The sequence below is a fragment of the Notolabrus celidotus genome, chromosome 8 (assembly GCF_009762535.1).
Source record: "Notolabrus celidotus isolate fNotCel1 chromosome 8, fNotCel1.pri, whole genome shotgun sequence".
Lineage (NCBI taxonomy): Eukaryota > Metazoa > Chordata > Actinopteri > Labriformes > Labridae > Notolabrus > Notolabrus celidotus.
Window position 1 is genome coordinate 4412986 of NC_048279.1, and position 21176 is coordinate 4434161.

The window sequence follows — 21176 nt, forward strand, 5'->3', positions numbered from 1 at the left end:
GATTGGCTGCTCAGTGCCGTCTTCTTCTTCTGTCTAATGTTGGGTGATAACTAGCGTTTAAGGCTCATTAGTGCCTCCTCCCTTTCCAGCGGTTGGGGGGTGTAATTACAGGTTTATTTATATCAAATTTGTATTGAACATTTGTCATATTTATATTGAGAAAAACTATATCATGATAATTACCGTTATTGAATTATCACCCAGCCCTAGAACATACCAACATGAAAACACAGGACAGAAGTCGCCGATCCAAAGCTGCCCACAGAGACGAGGGAAGTAGTTGTTACAGTCAGCAGAGAGATGGCACTTAGTGCAACAGACCTCTGTGTAACTATCACATCTATTACATTGATAATGAATGGGTGTTAGTGGCAAATGTTCAGGTGTGCACTTTAGAGCAGACTGTGCTTTTAATTTGATGTTTTTAAAGGAACAATGCAACAGTAACATTCAATTTGGAGTCAGTTTTTCTAACCAACACAAATAAGGGCGTATTGATCAGTACTGAATCGAATTAATACTGAATCAAATCATTTTTAAAGAAGAGAAAATCAACACCACCCTTTAAATTCTGTGTATGTGTGTGTGTGTGTGTGTGTGTGTGTGTGTGTGTGTGTGTGTGTGTGTGTGTGTGTGTGTGTGTGTGTGTGTGTGTGGGCGCACCGGCTTACCATTTCTTTGATTTCAGTTTGGGAGGAGGGTTTCGTGGAATCAAGAACAGAGCTCTCATTGGATGCATGTCACACAGAGCTACAAGAAAATCAGAGAGGGAACAAGAGCGTCATTGACGATCAACGTGAGAAAGAGGGAGAGAGAGAGAGAGAGAGAGAGAGAGAGAGAGAGAGAGAGAGAGAGAGGGAGAGAGAGGGGGGGGGGGCATGAGAGTGATGTAGACAGGATTTATAGAAAGAATAAATCCAGAGTGAAAACATAAAGTCAGAAAAACAGTTATTATTTATTTATCAACATCAATGTGTGTACATTGTTTCTAACTTACGAGGTGCTCCTTCAGCCATCTCCAGAGCCGTGATGCCCAAAGACCAGAGGTCACTCTGAGAACGAGAGACAAGAGGTTCAGACTGCTGCTCACACAAAGATGAGCCTGACTTCTTTCATCACCTGCTGCTAATCTACAATTAAGCCATCAACTCTGTCTGCAGCCCGGCTCAGTCCTCCACTCATCGCCAGATCGTCCGTTTACCAAGCGTGGTACTCAGCTCAGGCCCTCTTGATATGTGTTTTTTTTAACTCCTTTTTTCTCCTGAAACAAACTAACTTTGTCTCTCCCTGGGACCAGATCTCCGTGTAACTTCTTAACAACCAAAAGCCCAGCTCCAGAACCACAGCCAGCCACTCAGCATCCATAACGCACCCTGGAAACCTGAACTCTACCTGTTGCAAGTTATCTTATTAAAACCCTGTTTTCATCCTTTGCCTCCATTTGTGTCTGTACTGTGGGTCCTAACCTGGACTCGTTACAACACTGAATGTCATCCCCTGTAGCTAACATAGCCCCACTTTAAGGAAAAAATGTATATATATATATCCCTTTAAATCTGGGCAGAAACAGGACTTTTTCTTCTAGATTCAGTGATTCAGTACCCTGTAGTCATATGTGGCCTCAGGGTTCTCGTCACAGGCGATGACCTCCGGAGCCATCCAGTAGGGAGTCCCGATGAAGGTGTTTCTTCTACCTATCGTCTTATCCAGCTGAGCCGACACTCCAAAGTCAACTACAGCAACAAAGAGAGGACAATTTAGTATCTCAAAGCAACCAAAACCTCTGCCTCTTCATGTGGTCTTCACTCTGTGGTTGTGTGTATATAAACACATGTGTGACTGTGTGATTGTTGCCGCCTAAGTGCCGGAGGAGCTTCGGTGCATGTGTGGATGTGTCATACCCAGCTTGACTTCGGCGTTCTCTGTGAGTAAAACATTTTGTCCCTTAATGTCTCGATGAATCACATGATGGGAGTGAAGATGGGAAAGACCCTGCAGGAAGACAGATACACACTCATATCAGCACACAGAGTCAGATGACCTGGATCAACATGCTGAGGTTTGAAAAGAGTCTCTGAACAGAGGAGCAGCATTATGTGTTCATTCTAAAGATGGCTAAATAAGAGGCACTGTTTATTTAAAGCTTCCAAGAAGACTCTGAATAAGCTCACTCTGAGTGGTGGGGTGACCTCGGGGCCCATGCTAACAATTAGCACACTTTCAAGCCGTGTTGTTGTGAGCCTGTGTGTGTGAGTGTGTTTGGACTTCCTCAAAGGAGGTCAAATAAACAAAGGAAGTGAGTCTTATTTCAGACAATGACTTCATGCTAAGTGTCTCTGTTGTGTTTGTGTGTGTGTTGAAACAATGAGGAGACATCTTGGCTGACAGACACAGGGAACACTCTGGCAGCCCTCCACAGTCTTTTGTCTCTGTCGTTTTAACGACTTTAAAATCCTCTCACTTTCTGTTTGTGTTTGATAACGTCAGCGTCAAGGACAGACGTGTTCAAACTGACATATCATTTTATTTATCGTCTGTGTGCATCTGAAGTTTGTTACCAGAACCACGTAGACAAACAGCCGACAGAAACCATCACAAACATCTCAGAGTCTTTCTCAGGACCTCGTGATCTTTTGGATTAATAATCAAAACATCGTTCAGACGTATTTAAAGTGAGGAAATAACTGAACGTATGAAACAGTTATTTCCTCACAATCACAGGGAAGTCCCTGAAAGACGTATCAGAGTCAGTTTGAGTCATGATTTTTAAAAGAAGTTAACACTTTAAGTAGCTCAGTGTTTCTTCACAACGACAGCAGTAACTCATCCAGCCTTTACTGAACAAGGACTCAGGCTTGGTCCTGATTTTCAGGACTCGTGACTCGACCAGGACTCGAGCACTGATGCATCAGAATTAATAATAATAATAATAATAATAATAATAATAATAATGTTATTATTATTATTATTATACATTTCATTTATAGGCACCTTTCTGGACACTCGAGGTCACCTTACAACATACCAACAGTAAAAAAAAAACCTCAAAGGTAAATAAATACAACAGAATAACAATAAAATACTCGAACAATGAAAGTGAAGTCATGATGGAAGTGAAAGTGAAGTCATTCCAGTCCAATAAAGACAAATTAAAGCGAGTAGGCTTGGTGGGAAAGGTGAGTTTTGAGGCAGGTTTAGAAGGTGGTGTAACTTTGTAAGTCCTGGTGGAGAGAGTTCCAGAGGCGGGGGGGCCAAGCGACTGAAGGATCTCGACCCCATGGTAGTCAAGCGAGCAGGTGGGAGGGTGAGTTGAGTAGAAGAGGAGGACCTGAGACTGCAGGTGGGTATATTAGTATGGAGGAGGTCAATGAGGTTCTGAGGAGCTCGGTTGTTAATGGCCTTGAAGGTGAGAAGCAGAATCTTGGTGTTTGATGGGAAGCCAGTGGAGTTCATGAAGGACAGGTGTGATGTGGGTGGTGGAGGGGGTTCTGGTGAATTGTACTCAGACTTGAGCGCAGACTACATTGAGAAGGACTCTGACTTATATATTGACAAAGAGTGTTTAATGTTTATCTTAGAATTTTTCATATAACTTATTCAGTTCAGAGGGGAAGCTGTATCAGGTGTTTGAATGCATGAAAGTGCTGTCATGCAGGCATTTTGCTTTCAATCAATCTTTCTCTATATAGCGCCAATTCACAACTAATGTTATCTGAACACTCTTTCCAAACAGAGCAGGTCTAGACCGTACTCTATGTTCTATTATTAACAAAGACCCAACATCAAGACAGGATCAGATCCAGTCCCATCTTACAGACAGGACTCAGTCTGATCTCATCTTAATCCACCATGAGCAGAGCACTCTGCAAAATGAAGCATCGACTTAAAGACAGAGACATCTGTCCAGGTTTAACACTGAAAAGTCACAGAGATGCTAAAGTTACTTCAGACTGTTAATTAGTTGTTTTGTGGGTTAAAATGAACTAACAGCAGTTTGGCTGCAGGTATTTTGGGGTTTATTCTACATGTGCAGTGATGAAAGAAGGAAATGACTGAAATACACAAAGAAATGGAACTTCACAACAAATTCACCATAGCTGACTTCCTGATGGGTTTAACAACATATTAGCCCAAAACTGTTTTTTCAAGTCTTGAAATAATAAACAAGCATCACTTATCTCAGAAATCAGGTTTTACAGTAATTGTAGGAAGCATTATTAGCTCCTTAATTCCATCCTCACCCAAAGTCCATATCACCTACTGTAGTTGTTCCTACAGGTGACTTAAGCCGGATTTATACTTCTGAGTCGAATCTACACCTATGCCTATGCCTACGCTGTGGGTCTGTGTAGCTCCTGTGCACAGAGGCCTACATGTGTAGCCGAGGCACACCTCCTCCAAAATGTAACTATGAGTCAAAATGATGCAGACCACAAGCCCTGAGATTGGTTCGCTCAATGGCATTGTATGTCCCGCATTTACAGCACTTCCGGGTTCCCCGCTCATCGGCCTTGTATTTCCTCTCCTCCTCTCTATTCTTCATGTAATCATGTCAGTATGATAAACAGCAACATGTATCAGCTGTAGATTAACAGAACACGCTCTGAATCTCTGTGGAAAAGTAAACAGAGATGGTAGCGGGGACAGAAGCAGGCGACGGGCTATAAGAGAGACCACACTGCCCTCAAGCATTTCGAGGAGTATTGCTGCGTGTCAGCTTTAGGTACCAAGTTCCCTGATGGCAAACCCTTTTTTTACTAAAACCCAGAAGCTTTGCGTTTTAGCATCAGCAGCACCTCAGGAGGTAGTTGACCACATGTAAGAGGGATAAGGATCTGCATGCTTGGCGTTAAAAATATCTCACTGAAGCATAGAAAGCAAATGAAAGAAGGTGCAGACGTGTATTGCTCAAACATGGAGAGACATCAGACTTTGAAGTGCCGACACAGATTGGGCTGCAGAGTTTTATCTGAGGGGATGACTTCTGGAAAATCAAGACATTATGGCCATAATTGAAAACTTGCATCATGAGATTGGAGCATCTATAGAAACGTTACACACCACTTCCTGTTTCTTGTTGAACATGTACATTTCAGAGCTCATCCTGGATGTACTCTCAAAGTTTTGTATACGACTTGAACATCTTTCATCTCTAATGTCTCCTCTGTATACTGACCACATCTGAGGTGGATCAGACCAAAGCCCTCCAAGATTTCATCCAAGCATTACCCCGGGAAAGAAACCAGCAAATATACTCCTACACTTCAACCTCAAAGGAGCTGATTCATGGTTTGGGTGTGTGGGACTCTTTTATAGCTCATGATAAGGCCATATGCTTGTGTAAGTGAAGGTGAAACAAACTGTATGGTGTATTGGATGAAACCTTGGAATGCACTGAAAAACAAAGGAGCAGTGATTTGGTCACAGCTGCAAAAACAAAGTCTGCTGCAACACTGACATTGATTCTTTCCTGTAATGTGGTTGTTGTCCTCAACAAAGGTGGCCAAACAAGAAAACTGGAAAACACTTCAGACCACATCTTCACTCATTTTACTGCTCTCACACTGAGGGACTCCAGACACGACCGGTTTCACTGCAGCACACTCAAAACTTACCCTGAGCACCTCTCGGCAGATGTAAGCAATCCAGTCCTCCTTCAGACAGTTCCCCTTCGTCTTTTTGACCAGGTCTGTCACAGAGCCGGCTCCACAGTACTCCATCACCAACTACATGAACATATACAGAAACATCTGATTAGCACACAGGTAACAGGGTCTGGAAAATAATACACATGGTTTAAAAGACACTGTTTGAAAATACACTAAAGTTATAATAATAATATGCAAAACAGAATACAACGCAAGAGGTTCAAAAAAATACATGTAAATAAAAGCCGCAAGCGGCGGTGAACGGGCCCTCGCACACCTACAGCCGCCGCCTATGTGAGCCACCGCCACATGTAAACCACCACATGATGTGAAAGCAAGATCTGAGAGTATATACTGCCTGTGTCCCTTGGGTGGTGCAAATGTTCCAAGTTTTTGACAGATTGCCTTCTGAGTCTGCCACGCCCACAATTTTAATCTGAACGATATGCCTCGAAAGATTTGGAATTGTCAATATGTCTGCTCTAGAATGTGCCTTGTTTGGACTGAATTGGAGAAAAGCCCTAGGAGTAGCTCTCAAAAGTATGCACCCTTATTTGGGCGTCATTCTTCACATTCAAAGCTGTATGTGCGTTTGATGCCCCGCCTCAACACCTGCCACGCCCACAATTTTAGTCTGAACGGAATTTGTTCTGATAATTTTTTTTCTCAAGGTGTCTACTGTAGGTTGCCCTTGGTTTGGACTGAATCAGAGAAAAGCCTTCGCAGAAGATAACGAAATTATGCACCCTTATTTTGGAGCCATTTTTCATGTTCAAAGCTAGGTGGCGCTCTTCCTGTTGAGTTTGGGATATTGGTGCAAGAAGCTGTTTTGTGCGTCCTGATGCCATGAATATGCGTAGAACTTTTCACGCATGTAGCTTAAAATAACCTCTATGGGGAGGGGTTTTTGAAAACTGTAGGGGGCGCTAGTGAGCAAATTTTTTCGACTTTTTTTGCGAAACCCGTAAAATGTCGCAATTTTCCCGAGGACTGATGAGTGTGTTAGATGAGGTGAAATTGCGCGCATTTTAAAGTCACAAAAATCCATTTTCCGAAGGTTTTTTTTTATGCCTCCCCCCAAACTCTGACACGCCCACAACTTTCGTCTGAACAGAATGCCTTCACTTTGTATTAATCGTCAATGGGTTTACTATAGAATGTGCCTAGTTTGGACTGAATCAGAGAAAAGCTCTAGGGGATAACAGCGAAAGTATGCACCCTTATTTGGACGTTTTTGGACGCTTTTTGGAGCCATTTTTTATTTTCAAAAATAGGTGGCGCTCTTCCTGTTGAGTTTCGGATATGGGTGTGAGAGGCTTTTTTGTGCGTCCTGATGCCATGACTATGCATACAAATTTTCAAGCATGTAGCTCAAAATAACACCAATACGGAGGTGTTTTTGAAAATTTTAGGGAGCGCTAGCGAGCACATTTTTGTAATTTTTTTAGCGAGACCCATAAATTAGTAAATTTTTCACCAGGCCTGATACAAAAATATCCGCGCTTTCATGCACGTTCAGGGATCCAAAAATGCATTTGAAGTTGCGCGACAAAGAATAAAAATCTATCCTTAGAAAAACAACAGGGCCTTCGCCACCATCGGTGCTCGGGCCCTAATTAAACAGAAGGAAGTGGTGTGACTAGACCAAGAAATCATTGTTAACTAGGTTTTCAAAGATAAATTAAAACATTAAAAAAAAAAAAAAAATCAATAAAAATGGATAAGTAAATAAAAGCATTAAAAGGACAATAAAAGAGGTTTTTCAGAATAAGAGGATGACACCACATCAAGATAATTAGATAAAAGTGAAAAGGATACATTGGGAATATGAAAATAATAAATGAAAAATAATAATAAATTGAAACAATAAATAATCAAATCAAATAATCAAATCAAATAATCAAATCAAATTTAAAACAATTAATGAGTTGGATAAAAACTATAAATAATAATACAATAGAAGTAAGAGCAGTTAGAAGGATGAAGTCACATAAAAGCAAGTCTGTAAAAATGGGTTTTAAGAAGAGATTTAAAAGATGTCACTGACTCTGCGAGCCTTATCTCCTCAAGGAGGTCGTTCCAAAGTCGAGGGGCTCTGATGGAGAAACCTTGATCCCCTTTTGATTTGAGCCTCGACATTGGGACGACCAAAAATGCCCCACATGAGCATCTAAGGATGCGAGATGGCTCGTAATTTGTTAGCATTTCTGCGATGTAGTTTGGGGCGAGACCCAGGCGGGCTTTACAAGTGATCAGTAAAATCTTAAAATCATAAACGCAGAAGAAGCCAGAGGAGAGAAGAGAGGACAGGAGGGATGTGATGTCGTCTGTTAAAACCAGTTAAAGGGTTGTTGCTCGTTAGTTAAATATGAGTCATTTCCTTATTACTTTTTAATTCAGGACTTCATCTAAAAAGAGCTGACAGAGGAGTTTACAAACCCAGAGTTGGTGGTCCTGTCCAGCAGGACCTTTCTTGATAAAAGCTCCGTAATAGGTAGCGATGTTCCTGTGGTGGGAATAGCTCTTCAACATGTTGATCTCCAGTTTGATCTCCTCTTCTTCCTCCTGAATAAAACAACACATCAGAAAACATCTCTGTTCATAGATTTATCTCACAGTTCTTCACGGCTCTCTGTTCAGCCTCATCACTAATTCTCTTTTTTAAAGGGAATGCATTATGTGACAGATCTTTAAGTATCCTGTCATTCCAGGACAAATCAAATCAAGGCACACAGCATATCTGGTCAGACTGTTGTGTAAATTCTTGGCAGCCTCTCATTGGACTTTGACTGAACTGCTCCTGTTTGTCAACAGAGACACTGAAGCTCAGTTGCATTGCAGTGTGCAGTTTTTGTTTTCTCACTATAAATCCAGGAAATAACTCCAACTCACTGAGCCCCTGAATCTGTTCTAGACTGGAGCAGAGGCAGGAGGCCTGAGCTGGAGGGGGAGGCGTTGTTATTTAAAAGAAGGAAACAACAGAGAGCTTCTCCCGGTCACTGACCTGCTTTAAATCTCCACAGGACAGTAGGGGAGAGAAAATGATGAGGCAGAGACTGAACTCTCACCTCCATCTGAAACACAAAGCCTGCTGCCTGCTGCCTGTGTGTGTGTGTGTGTGTGTGTGTGTGTGTGTGTGTGTGTGTGTGTGTGTGTGTGTGTGTGTGTGTGTGTGTGTGTGTGGCGTGTGTGTGCAAAGAGAGAGCAGGGAGATAATAGCCAAGCATTTCCTGCTAAAGACTTTGTCTACAACACTGTGGAACCCGACCAAGAAGTCCTGTCAGCAGGGACAAACCAGCACGTGTAGTTCTGAAATACTTGGAGTTTAAGTTGATTAAGAAATGGAGGAAGTTGAATTCCTGAAACCCAATGTCACATCTTCAAATTGCTTATGACTAAATGAAGAAGTCGACGCAGCAAATCGAATCAAAGAGAACAATGTTCAACATTTTCTCGCCATGTGTCTGCAGACACGTCAGGATCTCCGCACAAGACTGAGCTGAGCTTCTTCAGGAAACTCGACTAGCCTTTTGAGTGGAATACTCACTGCAAGCTTCTCAAATCATCCCAATAAAATTACATATTAGGGATGGGCACTTTGAATATTTTCTCATTTCAAAAGTAAAATTTTTCATTGCTTTCACTGCTGCCTGGTTGTAATCATAGACTGTATAAATAATGGACGTAGTATCCATGATTTCAACCATCTGTTTCTGAAGCGCTGTTTTGAGGCCAATTGGCGGCGGCAGCTAACAGCTACAGTGTTCCCACCTGTCAATCAAATCAGCTGTGCCTCTCATTGGAAGACTTATTATCTTAATATCTTCGAAATTGCTGCGTTATGAAAAAATTCACCCCCCATACAGTGTGTGCCGATCAAGAAATGAGCCATCCAGACTACAATCATCTTTTGCACCAGGCTGTAAACATGTTTATTTCTGCTGTAAAGATCATCTTCTTTGAATTGGTGTGTATGTGGTTTCCGGTACTTCCGGAGCCAGTCTCAAGCGGATCCTTGATGATCTGCAGTTTTTAAAACTTCCACACTGGCCTTATATTCTTAGACCGGAGGTTGCGGCTTGGTTGTAATACAGTATTCCCGCCAGACGGTGGTTATAGAGCGTCTTATACATAGACTGTAAATAAAATGGACAGCATTGCTCAGTCTTTTCCCATTGTACGGTTTTGAAGCCAAAATATCCCGTTCCAGAGCGCTGCCATCTTGTATATATTTCTGCAGCCAGAGTCTGCGCAGTAGGGAATCTCTGTGCTGAAACGGTAATTTCTGCGTTGCCACGGTAACGAGCTCTGCCCTACAGCATAGCGTCCAGAGGTCCTATGAGAGTTTCTCTCTACGGCAGCTGTCAATCAAAGCAAACCCAGAAGTAAAACCCCGTTTTTTAAACTCTAATAACTAATGAAAAATCAACTTTTCAGAAAAAAGAGGCCTTGAACACAAAACAGTCAAATAATATCTACATATCACCACAGCATACGGATGTGAGAAACATTCGTACGACGTGTATTTATTTTTTAAAGTTTGACTGCAGACAGAGTTTTTGACCTATACTGCAGCCAGCCACTAGGGGGAGCAGTTTTTGTGGAAGCTTCACTTCCAGCCGAGCGAGCTGCACCCCTGGTCTTAAAGCTGTTTGCTAACTGTGTTTGCTAGCAGAAGAAGAAGAATGCTAACTGCATTAAATAGAAAAAGAAGAAGAAAACTATCGCGACAATTTTGTGGAAAATCAGAGACGATTTTCTCCGTTACTGAATCTCACACTACTACACACGTATTTCCAGAGACTGAGCATGGCTGTAACATGTAAACACACACGCCACGCCGCGTCACAGAAACACTGACGTAAAGTTTGAGACAGACGCTGTCAGTGCTCGCTACTAGCAGCACCTCGTCCTGCTGCTGGTTAACGAGACTGTCACACAAACGGGCTGTTCATGGGACAGGTGTGTGTTTGTGTGTGTGTGTGTGTGTGTGTGCATGTAAGTGTGGGGGGCTGATTATTCGAATAATCGTGGAATAGATGTCAATGATTATCGAATAGTGTTATGGTTTTAAATACCCATCCCTGTTACATATATATGAGGGCTGTCAGTATGCAGGCGTTAATCCTGATGAGATTGAGAACCTAAATCAAAGGAGTATTATTATCATTTCTAATCACATGCTCTTCTGACCCTCTCAGCACACCGTAGTAAAGAAAAGCTCCCAGACGGCTCAGAAGTAATGAGTCAAACAGAAAGAAATGATTACCAAAGAAGTTTCAGCTACCACCTACGAGCTGAGCACACAGGAGCAGCTGATCAGACTGATGTCAGCGAGCAACCACATCAGAAAAGCTGACAGAGCTCTGATGTGGTGAGAACTGCTTTACATAGTTTATATGGATGTCTGAGATGTTTGAAATGCACAGTAATGAACTTTAAAACAGGCTACAGACTGAACTATTGAGTAAGAGTCTTTAATTATAGTCAAGAAATGTGTTTGTATCAATGAGTTTTTTTGAACAAAGAGGGATAAGAGAACACTAGGGTAAAAACAGGAGGAAGAGAAAGAAAACACTGAAGAAAGGAATGAAGCGTACCTCTGTGACTTCCATGACTTTGATAGCTGCCAGTTGGCCGGTCTTGACATGACGACCCTGAGGGGAACACATGAAGAAAAGTGAAGGTCAAAAGAGAGAAACACTGAGCACTGTATGGGTTTGTTTTCATTCTGATCTTACAAACAAAGTCATGTGAATAATAAACATCACACAGAGAGGTGAGAAATGAAAGAGGAAACCAGCGTAGGATGGAGAACGCCGAACACACACTAGGAGGACTTTGAAAACAAAGGCAGACATGATCTCACATCTTCATATTGTTCAACAAACTTTCCCTTTGTCAAAGTGTGCATCCCACATGATGATTTCAGATCCTCTTTGTGTGTGGACTTTATAGAAGACAGAAACAAGGAACAACAGATCTGACACAGGAGCTGCTCCTGTCTCTGAGCTGGTCTGTATGATCTGTGTTTCTTGAGGCCGGTGCTGGGTCAGCATTCCAGCTACAGGCAGCGAGCTCGGGGTTTCCTTCCTCCCTGTTTAAACTTTCATTGTCCACGGGACCTTACCTCCACAGGCCCGCACGGTTTCATAACAGCACACTGTGAATACAGCCCTGTGGGGTGCAGAGCTCTGACCTGTGTCCACCATCGTCCAGATGTAATGCTCTGTGTTTGGTTCTTTACAGAGTTAACATCGTTTCACTTCTTTGTACATTTTCAGAGGTGCCCGATTCCAACTGTGAATAAATAAACGGCACATAAAGGCGATCACTCAGGAGTACTGTGCATGGATTTGCAGAGGCTTGTCTCCACAGTGGACCAAAGCCAAACTTATGGTGGCCCTGAAGTGCAAAACACAAGGACGTGTAAGACAACCCAACAACAGAACAGCAACCAGAAAAACACATGAGACCAAAGCATTCACACGTCTAATCAGGAACAAGAAACAGAATAAATGTATCAGATTACTACTTAAAGAATAAAGCACCAAACATGTTATCCTCATAGAGCTGGGCGATATTGAAAGAGATGTTATCGCAATGTCCTTTTCCATATCTGAAGCATGAAGTGTATTAAGTATAATACAGGATACGCATGTGCCGCTGGAGTGGCTGCTTGTTGCAGCAGCTCTCTCTTCGTTGTTCTTTTTTCAACCTTTTTTCATATCAGTTTAGTTCTCTTTGTATTTGGAGCCTGTCATGTCTTTTAATGACTCATTTGTTGGCCATTGACACCAAACTGGCTACGTCTGCAGTGGTGTTTTTACTATTTTTGTTCCTGTCTGTGTCCAGAGATCCTGCGTGTATCCATGGTAACATTGCTTACATACTACCTCACAGGCCGCACTCAGTTCATCCAACTCAAATCCTTCACCTCACATCCCTCCCCGTCACTTCAGGTGTGCCCCAGGGCTCTGTCCGGGGGCCCCTCCTCTTCATCCTCTACCATCTCCCACTTGGCAATATTTTTCATAAATTCGGCATTCACTTCCACTGCTTCGCGGATGACACCCAGCTCTACCTGTCCAGTAAACCCGACTCCACTCTCCCACCCTCCTCCCTCACCCTCTGCCTCTCTGAGATCAAATCCTGGTTCACCTCCAACTTCCTTCAACTCAACAGCAATAAAACAGAACTCCTCCTCATAGGTACTAAATCCACCCTATCCAAAGCTGACAGTTTCTCCCTCACCATAGACAGTTCTACAGTTTCCCCCTCCCTTCAGGTAAAGAGTCTGGGTTTCATCCTCGACAGCTCACTTTCTTTCAACTCTCACATCAATAACATAACCCGGTCTGCATACTTCCATCTCCGCAACATCAACCGTCTCCTCCTCTCTCACCCCTCACACCACTGCTATCCTGGTCCACAGTCTCGTCATCTCCCGTATCGATTATTGTAATTCACTCCTCTTCTGTGTCCCTCACAAATCCCTCCATAAACTTCAACTGGTCCAGAACTCTGCAGCCCGCATCATTACCAGAACCCTCTCCTTTCACCACATCACCCCCGTCCTCCAGCAGCTCCACTGGCTCCCGGTCAAACTCAGAATCAACTTCAAAATCCTCCTGTATACTTTTAAGGCCATCCACAACCTCTCTCCCCCCCCCCCGTATCTCTCTGATCTCCTCCACATTGTCACCCCCTCTCGCTCCCTCAGGTCTTCCTCCTCCCTCCACCTCTCTGTGCCCCCTGCCCGTCTCAGCACCATGGGGAGCAGAGCTTTCAGTCGCTCTGCTCCCCAACTCTGGAACTCACTCCCACCAGACATCCAAAACACTGATTCACTTCCCGTATTCAAATCAAAACTCAAAACCCATCTGTTCAAATCCGCATTCTCTGTTTAACGTCACTGCCTCATTTTAACTTGGTGTTACTTTGCTTGTTGTTTTTATTTATTTTATCGTGTTGTTTTTATTGTGTTTTATCCTCTCTGTAAAGTGTCCTTGAGCGCTTTGAAAGGCGCTTGAATTAAAATGTATTATTATTATTATTATTATTATTATTACATAGGAGATCAGCTGTTAGCTGCCTGTAGCATGTCGATGCTAAACGATGCTAGGCCCGATGTTTCCAGCGAGCTGAGGAGAAGGAGGCAAGGATGACATGCTGGTACTGAGGTGCAAGCTAGGAAGGGACGACGTCGACCTGTCCTTCCACCCACCGTCATGGGGAATGTAAGATCTATCTATGATAAGGTGGACGAGCTAACCCAGCACTAGAGGGAATACTGGCAGAGTAGCATCATGCTAACAGAGCTAACACCGGATACGAACGCCACATTGGAAGGATTTCACCTGCTGTGGGCGGACAGGATACAGGAGAGCAAGACTGAACTAACTGGTGAAGATGGCCAGCTCAGTCCTGGACCCTGTGGAGGTGGTGGCTGACAGGAGGATTATGGCCAAGCTGTCGTCTCTGATGAACATTTCTTTTTTAGATATATATTCTGATAGATTAGATATAATTTGACATAGAGTGGTCTAGACCTGCTCTGTTTGTAAAAGCGTCTTGAGATAACGTTTGTTGTGATTTGGCGCTATACAAATAAAGATTGATTGATTAAGTTAATAGTTAACGCAGAGTCAGACTCGAACTACGAATGACTGGAAGCCCCGCCTACCTCTCACCCTGCGACAGGATTGGCTGTTCAGTGCTGTCTTCTTCCTCTGTCTAATGTTGGGTGGCAACTAGCGTTCAACGCACATTAGCATTCCCTCTCTATACAGTGGCTGGGGGCTGTAATTACAGGTTTGTTTATATCATTTTTTATTGAACATTTGTCTCATTTATATTGAGAAAAATTGTATAAAGATAATTACCGTTATCGTTTTATCGCCCAGCCCTACCTCTAAATAACTGTAGAGTAGGTGTCACTACATTTCACACACATCCACAACTCCTCAGACTTGATATATGGACCGTGAAGTCATTCTCAATACAAGAAATATAGTAACGTAATTCAATTTTCTTCAACAAGAAAGAAAAAGAGAGCAGAAAAGATGAGAGAGAAAGAGAGGGAGGGAGAGAGAGAGACAGAGAGACAGAGAGAGAGAGAGAGAGAGAGAGAGAGAGAGAGAGAGAGAGACAGAGAGAGAGAGAGAGAGAGAGAGAGAGAGAGAGAGACAGAGACAGAGAGAGAGAGAGAGAGCTGTAATGTTCAGTCAGGTGTAAAGGAGAAAATTGAAAGCCTTGTCATGAATCAGAAAGCTGACAAGATACTAGAGGAGAGACCCTATAAGCACTGATGTATGACAGGGCTGTGCGTGTGTGTGTGTGTGTGTGTGTGTGTGTGTGTGTGTGTGTGTGTGTGTGTGTGTGTGTGTGTGTGTGTGACAAATACAAAAGACAGCATGACAAATGACTAAGTAAGTCAGCTCAGATTGGAGAACAGACAAAGAGTGAACAGAGAGCTCTACAATAAACCTGACGTGTTAAAAACTCATCATCTTCTGTGCTGATGATACCTCCCTCTCTATCTCTCTCTCTCTCTCTCTCTCTCTCTCTCCAATATAGGACACATTTCCACATTATGAAGTAGGCCACAGAAGATCACCGAGTGTTGAAACATACATGTCTTCATCACATATTTCCACATTAGAGAACTTTTTCAGAATCTCCCAGAATTCAATTCAGCAGTTCAAACATGAACGTTGTTGTAAGTCCTGAATCTCAGCACAGGATTGCGAGACAGCACTTTTAACACGAGACAGGAACAGTCATGTTTCACGATGCTCCAGTGTGTCACAGCCGGTGATTGCACAGATATGTACAGGAGGACAGACTGGCTATAGGCACCAGAAGAAGAGACTCCATGCCTTAGATTTATCTATAACTCATTTCAGCTGGTGAGCAGTGAAAGGAGGAAACAACCACTTAAAACACTCACTTTCTACTGTTCCAGCACTGAGTGCTCAGAAACCTGGATGATGTGTTTCTCAGGAAACATACACTTTACCTCTGAGCACTTCAGGTGGCTCATCCAGGACCATAAGACCGGCTAAAGGCTGACTCACTGGTCTGAAACCAGGATACAATTTCTAATCACACAACTAACAAGCTTGAAATTAATAAAACCAGATTGTAACCAAGCAGTCTTAGAATATGAAGCCCATGTGGAAGTGCTATAAACTGCAGTTCATGGAGCATCCACTTGAGGCTGACTGCAGAAACACCAGAAACCACATACACACACATTCAAAGAAGACGATCTTTACAGCAGAAATAAACATGTTTACAGCCTGGTTCAAAAAACAGCTTGGGTCTGAGTAGTTCATTTCTCTATCAGCACACAATTAGACGGAGTCCTGAGGAAATGCTACATTCAAATTCATGCTAGTTTTCCGTGACTACCCACCCTAGCTTTACATAACTTAAGCAAATGTTAAATCAAAACTCAAACCTTCGACTCACGTCTGAGAGCACATCAAAGGCACAAACGCTGAAGTGTTGATCGGCTACTACTCGTGACATCAAGCCAATCAGATTGAATTGGGGGCGGGACATTACAGCTGGGTATTTTTGTTCTGTGTGGCTGTTTTCAAACCCGCCTCTATACTAGCAGTACATACTGATTTGGCCTAAATTCAGTATGTTGTATGTGAACAAAAGCAAAATCTGCAGTACGCCAAAACTACCTGCACGTCGTACTGATGCAGGAACATGTCTCAGTATGCATCGGACCAGTCTCCCTCACGTACTGTTACCCACAATGCACAGCGCTAACGTTCTGCTTCTTCTCCGTATATGACGGGGCACTCAGTTTTTTAGTTGCTGTGAAAATTATTAAAGTCCATATAAACCACTTCTTAACTTTTTAAATCATCAGTGATGCTAAAGAAGCAGTTTCTCTATCAGCTTGGCCGTTGTTTACTTCTGCAGTCTGAAACCAGAAATTCAGTGACGCCTGACCCAGCATCCTGCAGACCAGATCCAACAGAACAGTCAGACTACAGACTACCTTCAAACACGGTATGTAGTACTTACTGAATACTGTGTTCGTAGGTAGTACTGTATATACCCAGCCAGTGTTTTGTTCTGTGTATCCCCCTCCTCTCTCTGTGTATCACTCTACAGGTGAATCAGATGATTAAGTGCTCTAAGACTTCAAGAGCCCACAGCTGCCTTCAGAGGAGACCGCCTCTGGAGTCCGGACTGCTGCTCTGCTGACTGCTTTTGAGGATTCTTGTGCTTTGGTTGTCCAGTTGATCTTTGACGAATTATTACATTCTTTGCATGTAAATAATAAATCCTAATTTTGAGATGTGTTCTGACATGTTATTGGGTCATGTTGTGGACTGTTGTCAGCCCCATAGGTCCACCATAGGGTGGGGCGTAACAGACAGAGCGGTGAGTGAAAACAGATCCAGATGGAGAGATTCACACACAGAGGAGGAAAAGTAACACGCTTTTTATTTCATCTGGCATTAGTTACATCGTGGTCTACCCCTACAAAATATATTACTGAGCGGTCATTTTGAATCTAAGGGAAGCTTCCAGGATTATATCAAGGATTGAAAATAACAAGGTCATGATTATGAACTTTAAGGTAGTGTGGGAGAAAAAGACTGAACCTATGAGACCTCAAAAAGTTGAAACATATACAGAAAGGAATGTTCGGACAAGTCAAAAGTATAACTGAACAGATCAGTACATTAAATAGTTTTTTAAAAGAGCGATGAGAGAGAGAGGTAGAATTTAAGATCTCATGTAGTACCAGAAGTGAGCCGACTCCTATCATGGAATGATGTCACGACTAGCTATTTACTCTGCAAGGTCACGCTAACACAGCAAGCCAACTATCAATGAAGGTCATTGATAGACACAGCCAATGTAGGTCACCTCTTAAATAAACATGCATGTTTTAACCCCAAACTGAGGGTACAAGGAAATGAAACCAGAGGAGGGCTGTGGGATCTATAATACATGAAGTTCATTTAACATTTTGCTGACACAGAAACTCATGTTTGCCTCATAACAAGTAGATATTTACATTGAATCCACATTGTACTATGTCAGACTCCCTGACCTGCGTTCATTCAGCCTCACGAAGAGGATCTTTCCTCCAAGACTGTAAAGACCTCCAGCTCCTTCGAGCTCCACGCTGCCTGCAGACAGCGCTGCCACCACATCGTATAATGTGACGTGTTCTAGTGTAAAACGGGCTTCTTATTAACTATATAACACACAGACAGACACACAGACACACAGACAGACAGACACACACACACACACACACAAACACACACACACTCAAAAGGCTTTCTGCCATCCACCAGAAAACTAATTGGATAATGCCTGTGCACATTTTGACATTGAAATTGAATGAATCACACACAGTGGCTTGTGCATGTGCGCCCACCCACACACCCACACCCACACACACACACACACACACACACACACACACACACACCCACACACACACACACCAAAAAGCTGTGAAATGGTCCGAACCCAACATAAATAACTTTAGGAAAAATGCCGTCCCCATTTCTGTTTGTAGCTTTCTCGAACACACACACTCGCTCACCCACACAGAGTCACACACACACTTGCTCACCCACACAGAGCCACACACACACTTAAACCACACACAAACACATTCATACACACACAAGCACACAGTCCAACGAAAGTCCACACACTGCGTCAGTGAAAAGGTTACTGCGATGAATTGATGCACGTGATCGAGATGAAGAGGGACACTTGTGATGACGACAGCAGGGGGTCCAGTTAGATCGATAAGACGTGTCTCTGCTCTGTCCTCTGTTCAGACCATCAGACCAGCTCTGTTCTATTTACCACCCTGTCTCTGTCCTGTCTCCTCACCTGTGTCTCCTCTCCTCTGTCTCATACACTCTGTGGATACTTGGTGCTTGGATAGAGATCAACGATCAGCCTCCCTTTTTGTGTGCGTGTATGTGCATGTGCATGTGCTTGTGTGTGTGTATGTGTGTACATTATCCTAACAATACATTTTTCTCATTGGGTTGTAAAGTTTACAGACAGTAGGGCTACAGAACGACAGGGTCAAGAGGGTTCAGCTAGTTTTGGTGACAATGATGGTGCTCTGAGTTCAGTGAAAGACTTGTCTGTCTCTCTCTAAATGAAATGGACTCGACTGTGCTCACGTCCCCATGTGTGCACTGCCAGCATACAGAGACATGTCAAACTGTGGGGCTCTGGGAGGAAGTAACTTTTGTTTATGTGGGCGATTTCGGACCAGTGATAGGAGGTCTGTTAATCTAGAAAAATATACTGGACGCTGCGTTCTCTGAAGGTCTCATTTATTAACTTAAAACTAAGTCCTTCAAGTAAACACAGAACTGAAACATGGAAATCAGCATGTAGAGATCTAACAGTGACAGTATAAGGAAACCATTTCATAGAGGCCGACAGGATTTGAATTAGGTGCTTTTCAACCGGAAGTACCAGGAACTTCTACTTACTGGAACTACTCTTCCAAGAACTAAATGGTTCCTGTTGCCCATTGTGGTCTGTGTTTCCACTGCGGTCTGAAGTCCTGTGGGGATTATGCAAATCAAACCATTCAACAAAGATGACTTTATGGCAGGCAGAGTCAACACTTGGAAGGAGACAAGCGCGAGTAGCAAAGCCACTTTAATAGCGTATATCTCAACTTAAGGCAATTTTAAAAGTCATGGCAGAGATCGGCCGGTGTTTCGGTTTAAAGAGCGACCCTGTTAATTGGTGACTTTCAGCAATTTGCATCCCTCATAAACATCTTTAGACGATCATTAAATATCTGATCAGGACATTTAGAAATCTTAATAAAAACTAAACTAGTTTGCATTCCCAGGAACTCCCTCTGTGTTTCAATAACTGTGTAAACTCCACAAACACTGACATGTTCAGTTGAAGGTCTCCAGTTTACAGGGTCACACATAATACCATAACACCGGGAGCTGAAAGAGACGCATTCAACTATCAGGCTCAGAGAAGACCAATGTTCAGGAGTTATTAAACCAAGTGAATCACAGATGTGTGTGATGTAATTTTTTGGACGGTGGTTGAAATAATCAACCAATAAGAAACACTTAGCGTTGCAGGCCCCACCCCCCAAAGTTCCTACACCTTTGAAAAGTACAACCCCCAACCAGAGCCTTTTAGTGGGAGATTAACTACCCCTGAACTAAATTTGGTCCCAATGTGCATAGTTCCTGAAAAGGTCCCTGGTTCCTGGGGAAACTTCTTGCAGTGGAAAAGCACCTTTTGAGAACTTGTGTTTTTGTTTTGCTTTTGTATCTGAGCTGATTGGTCGACTGCTGACTCCTGAAGCTTTTCACTCTCTTTATATTCTGTGCCGTGGTTCATTCACAGGTGGTGAAACAAGTCAGTGTTTGAGCTGTACCAACTGCTTTCTGTCGCAGTCTGCAGATCAGCGTCTTTTAAGCAACATCCGTCTTTAAGAAGCCGGACCTCCTTCATATAAGTGAGGATGTTGCACTGATATCGATGAAATCTAACCACGTCATCCTGAGGCTGAAGGTGTTTGTGTTGTTTCCTGGAGGTGTGTGTTTCACTCTTTTTTAACTTCAGCCAAGCAGGCAGCTACACTAGCTCAGCTTGTTGGGATGTGGGAACACTCCATGAGCAGAAGTCTGTGTCATATGTCTGATCTTAGTGAGTGTGTGAGGACTCTTAAAGCATGCTTTAGGCTTTTTCTGACCGCAGGAACTTTACCCCTGAACTACATGCGTTTTGACTGGTGGACCCAGGGTCTAAATATAGTTCAGGGGTAGATAATCTCCACCTTGAAAAGCCCCTGCTTGGGGGGTAGCACTTTTCAAAGGCCCCGGGACTTTCAGGGGGCAGGGCCTGCAATGCTGAATGGGTTTGATTAGTAGATCCACAATAACATCACACACATCTGTGATTCACTTGATTTCTCTTTCTTTCATTAGTTTTTATTTGTTCTATCTTTTTTGTATGTGTGTGTACTTTTCAAAAGAAGAAGCTGTGATTCTCTTGATTTAGCAGCTTGTAACAGTAGTCTTCTCTCAGCCCACCGTGAATGCTTCTCTCCCGGTGTTACGGTTTTAAAAGTGACCCTGTAAGGTGGAGACCTTCAGCTGAACGTGTCAGTATTTGTGGAGTTTACACAGCTGTTGAAACACAGAGGGAGTTCCTGGGAATGCAAACTAGTTTAGTCTTTATTAAGATTTTAAAATATCCTCATCAGATATTTAATGATCGTCTAAAGACGTTTATGAGGGATGCATCTGGCTGAAAGTCTCCAGTTAACAGGGTTGCTGTTTAAACCAAAACACCGGTCGATCTCTGCCACGGCTTCTTGAGTTCAAAAGGATTTTAAAGCCGTGTTGAAACGTCTTTGCTACTTGCGCTTATCTTCTCTCACGTGTTGATTCAGTGAATCCATCTGTGATGAAATATAGCACCATCTAAAACAGCACCAGCTGAGTCTCTTCATGCTAACAGGCT

General features: G+C 43.0%; 1 protein-coding gene across 1 annotated transcript in view; it reads right to left on the reverse strand.

The window, feature by feature from the left end:
- LOC117817713 (mitogen-activated protein kinase kinase kinase kinase 4-like) overlaps nt 1–21176 on the reverse strand; it is a 73273-nt gene that overhangs the window by 47118 nt on the left and 4979 nt on the right. Inside the window, exons 3-9 of the mRNA XM_034690466.1 lie at nt 11249–11305; nt 8088–8213; nt 5616–5726; nt 1902–1992; nt 1603–1733; nt 998–1052; nt 672–750 (exon numbers count right to left, since the gene is read on the reverse strand). Coding sequence (XP_034546357.1) covers nt 672–750; nt 998–1052; nt 1603–1733; nt 1902–1992; nt 5616–5726; nt 8088–8213; nt 11249–11305 — 650 coding nt within the window. The remainder of the gene's footprint in view (nt 1–671; nt 751–997; nt 1053–1602; nt 1734–1901; nt 1993–5615; nt 5727–8087; nt 8214–11248; nt 11306–21176) is intronic.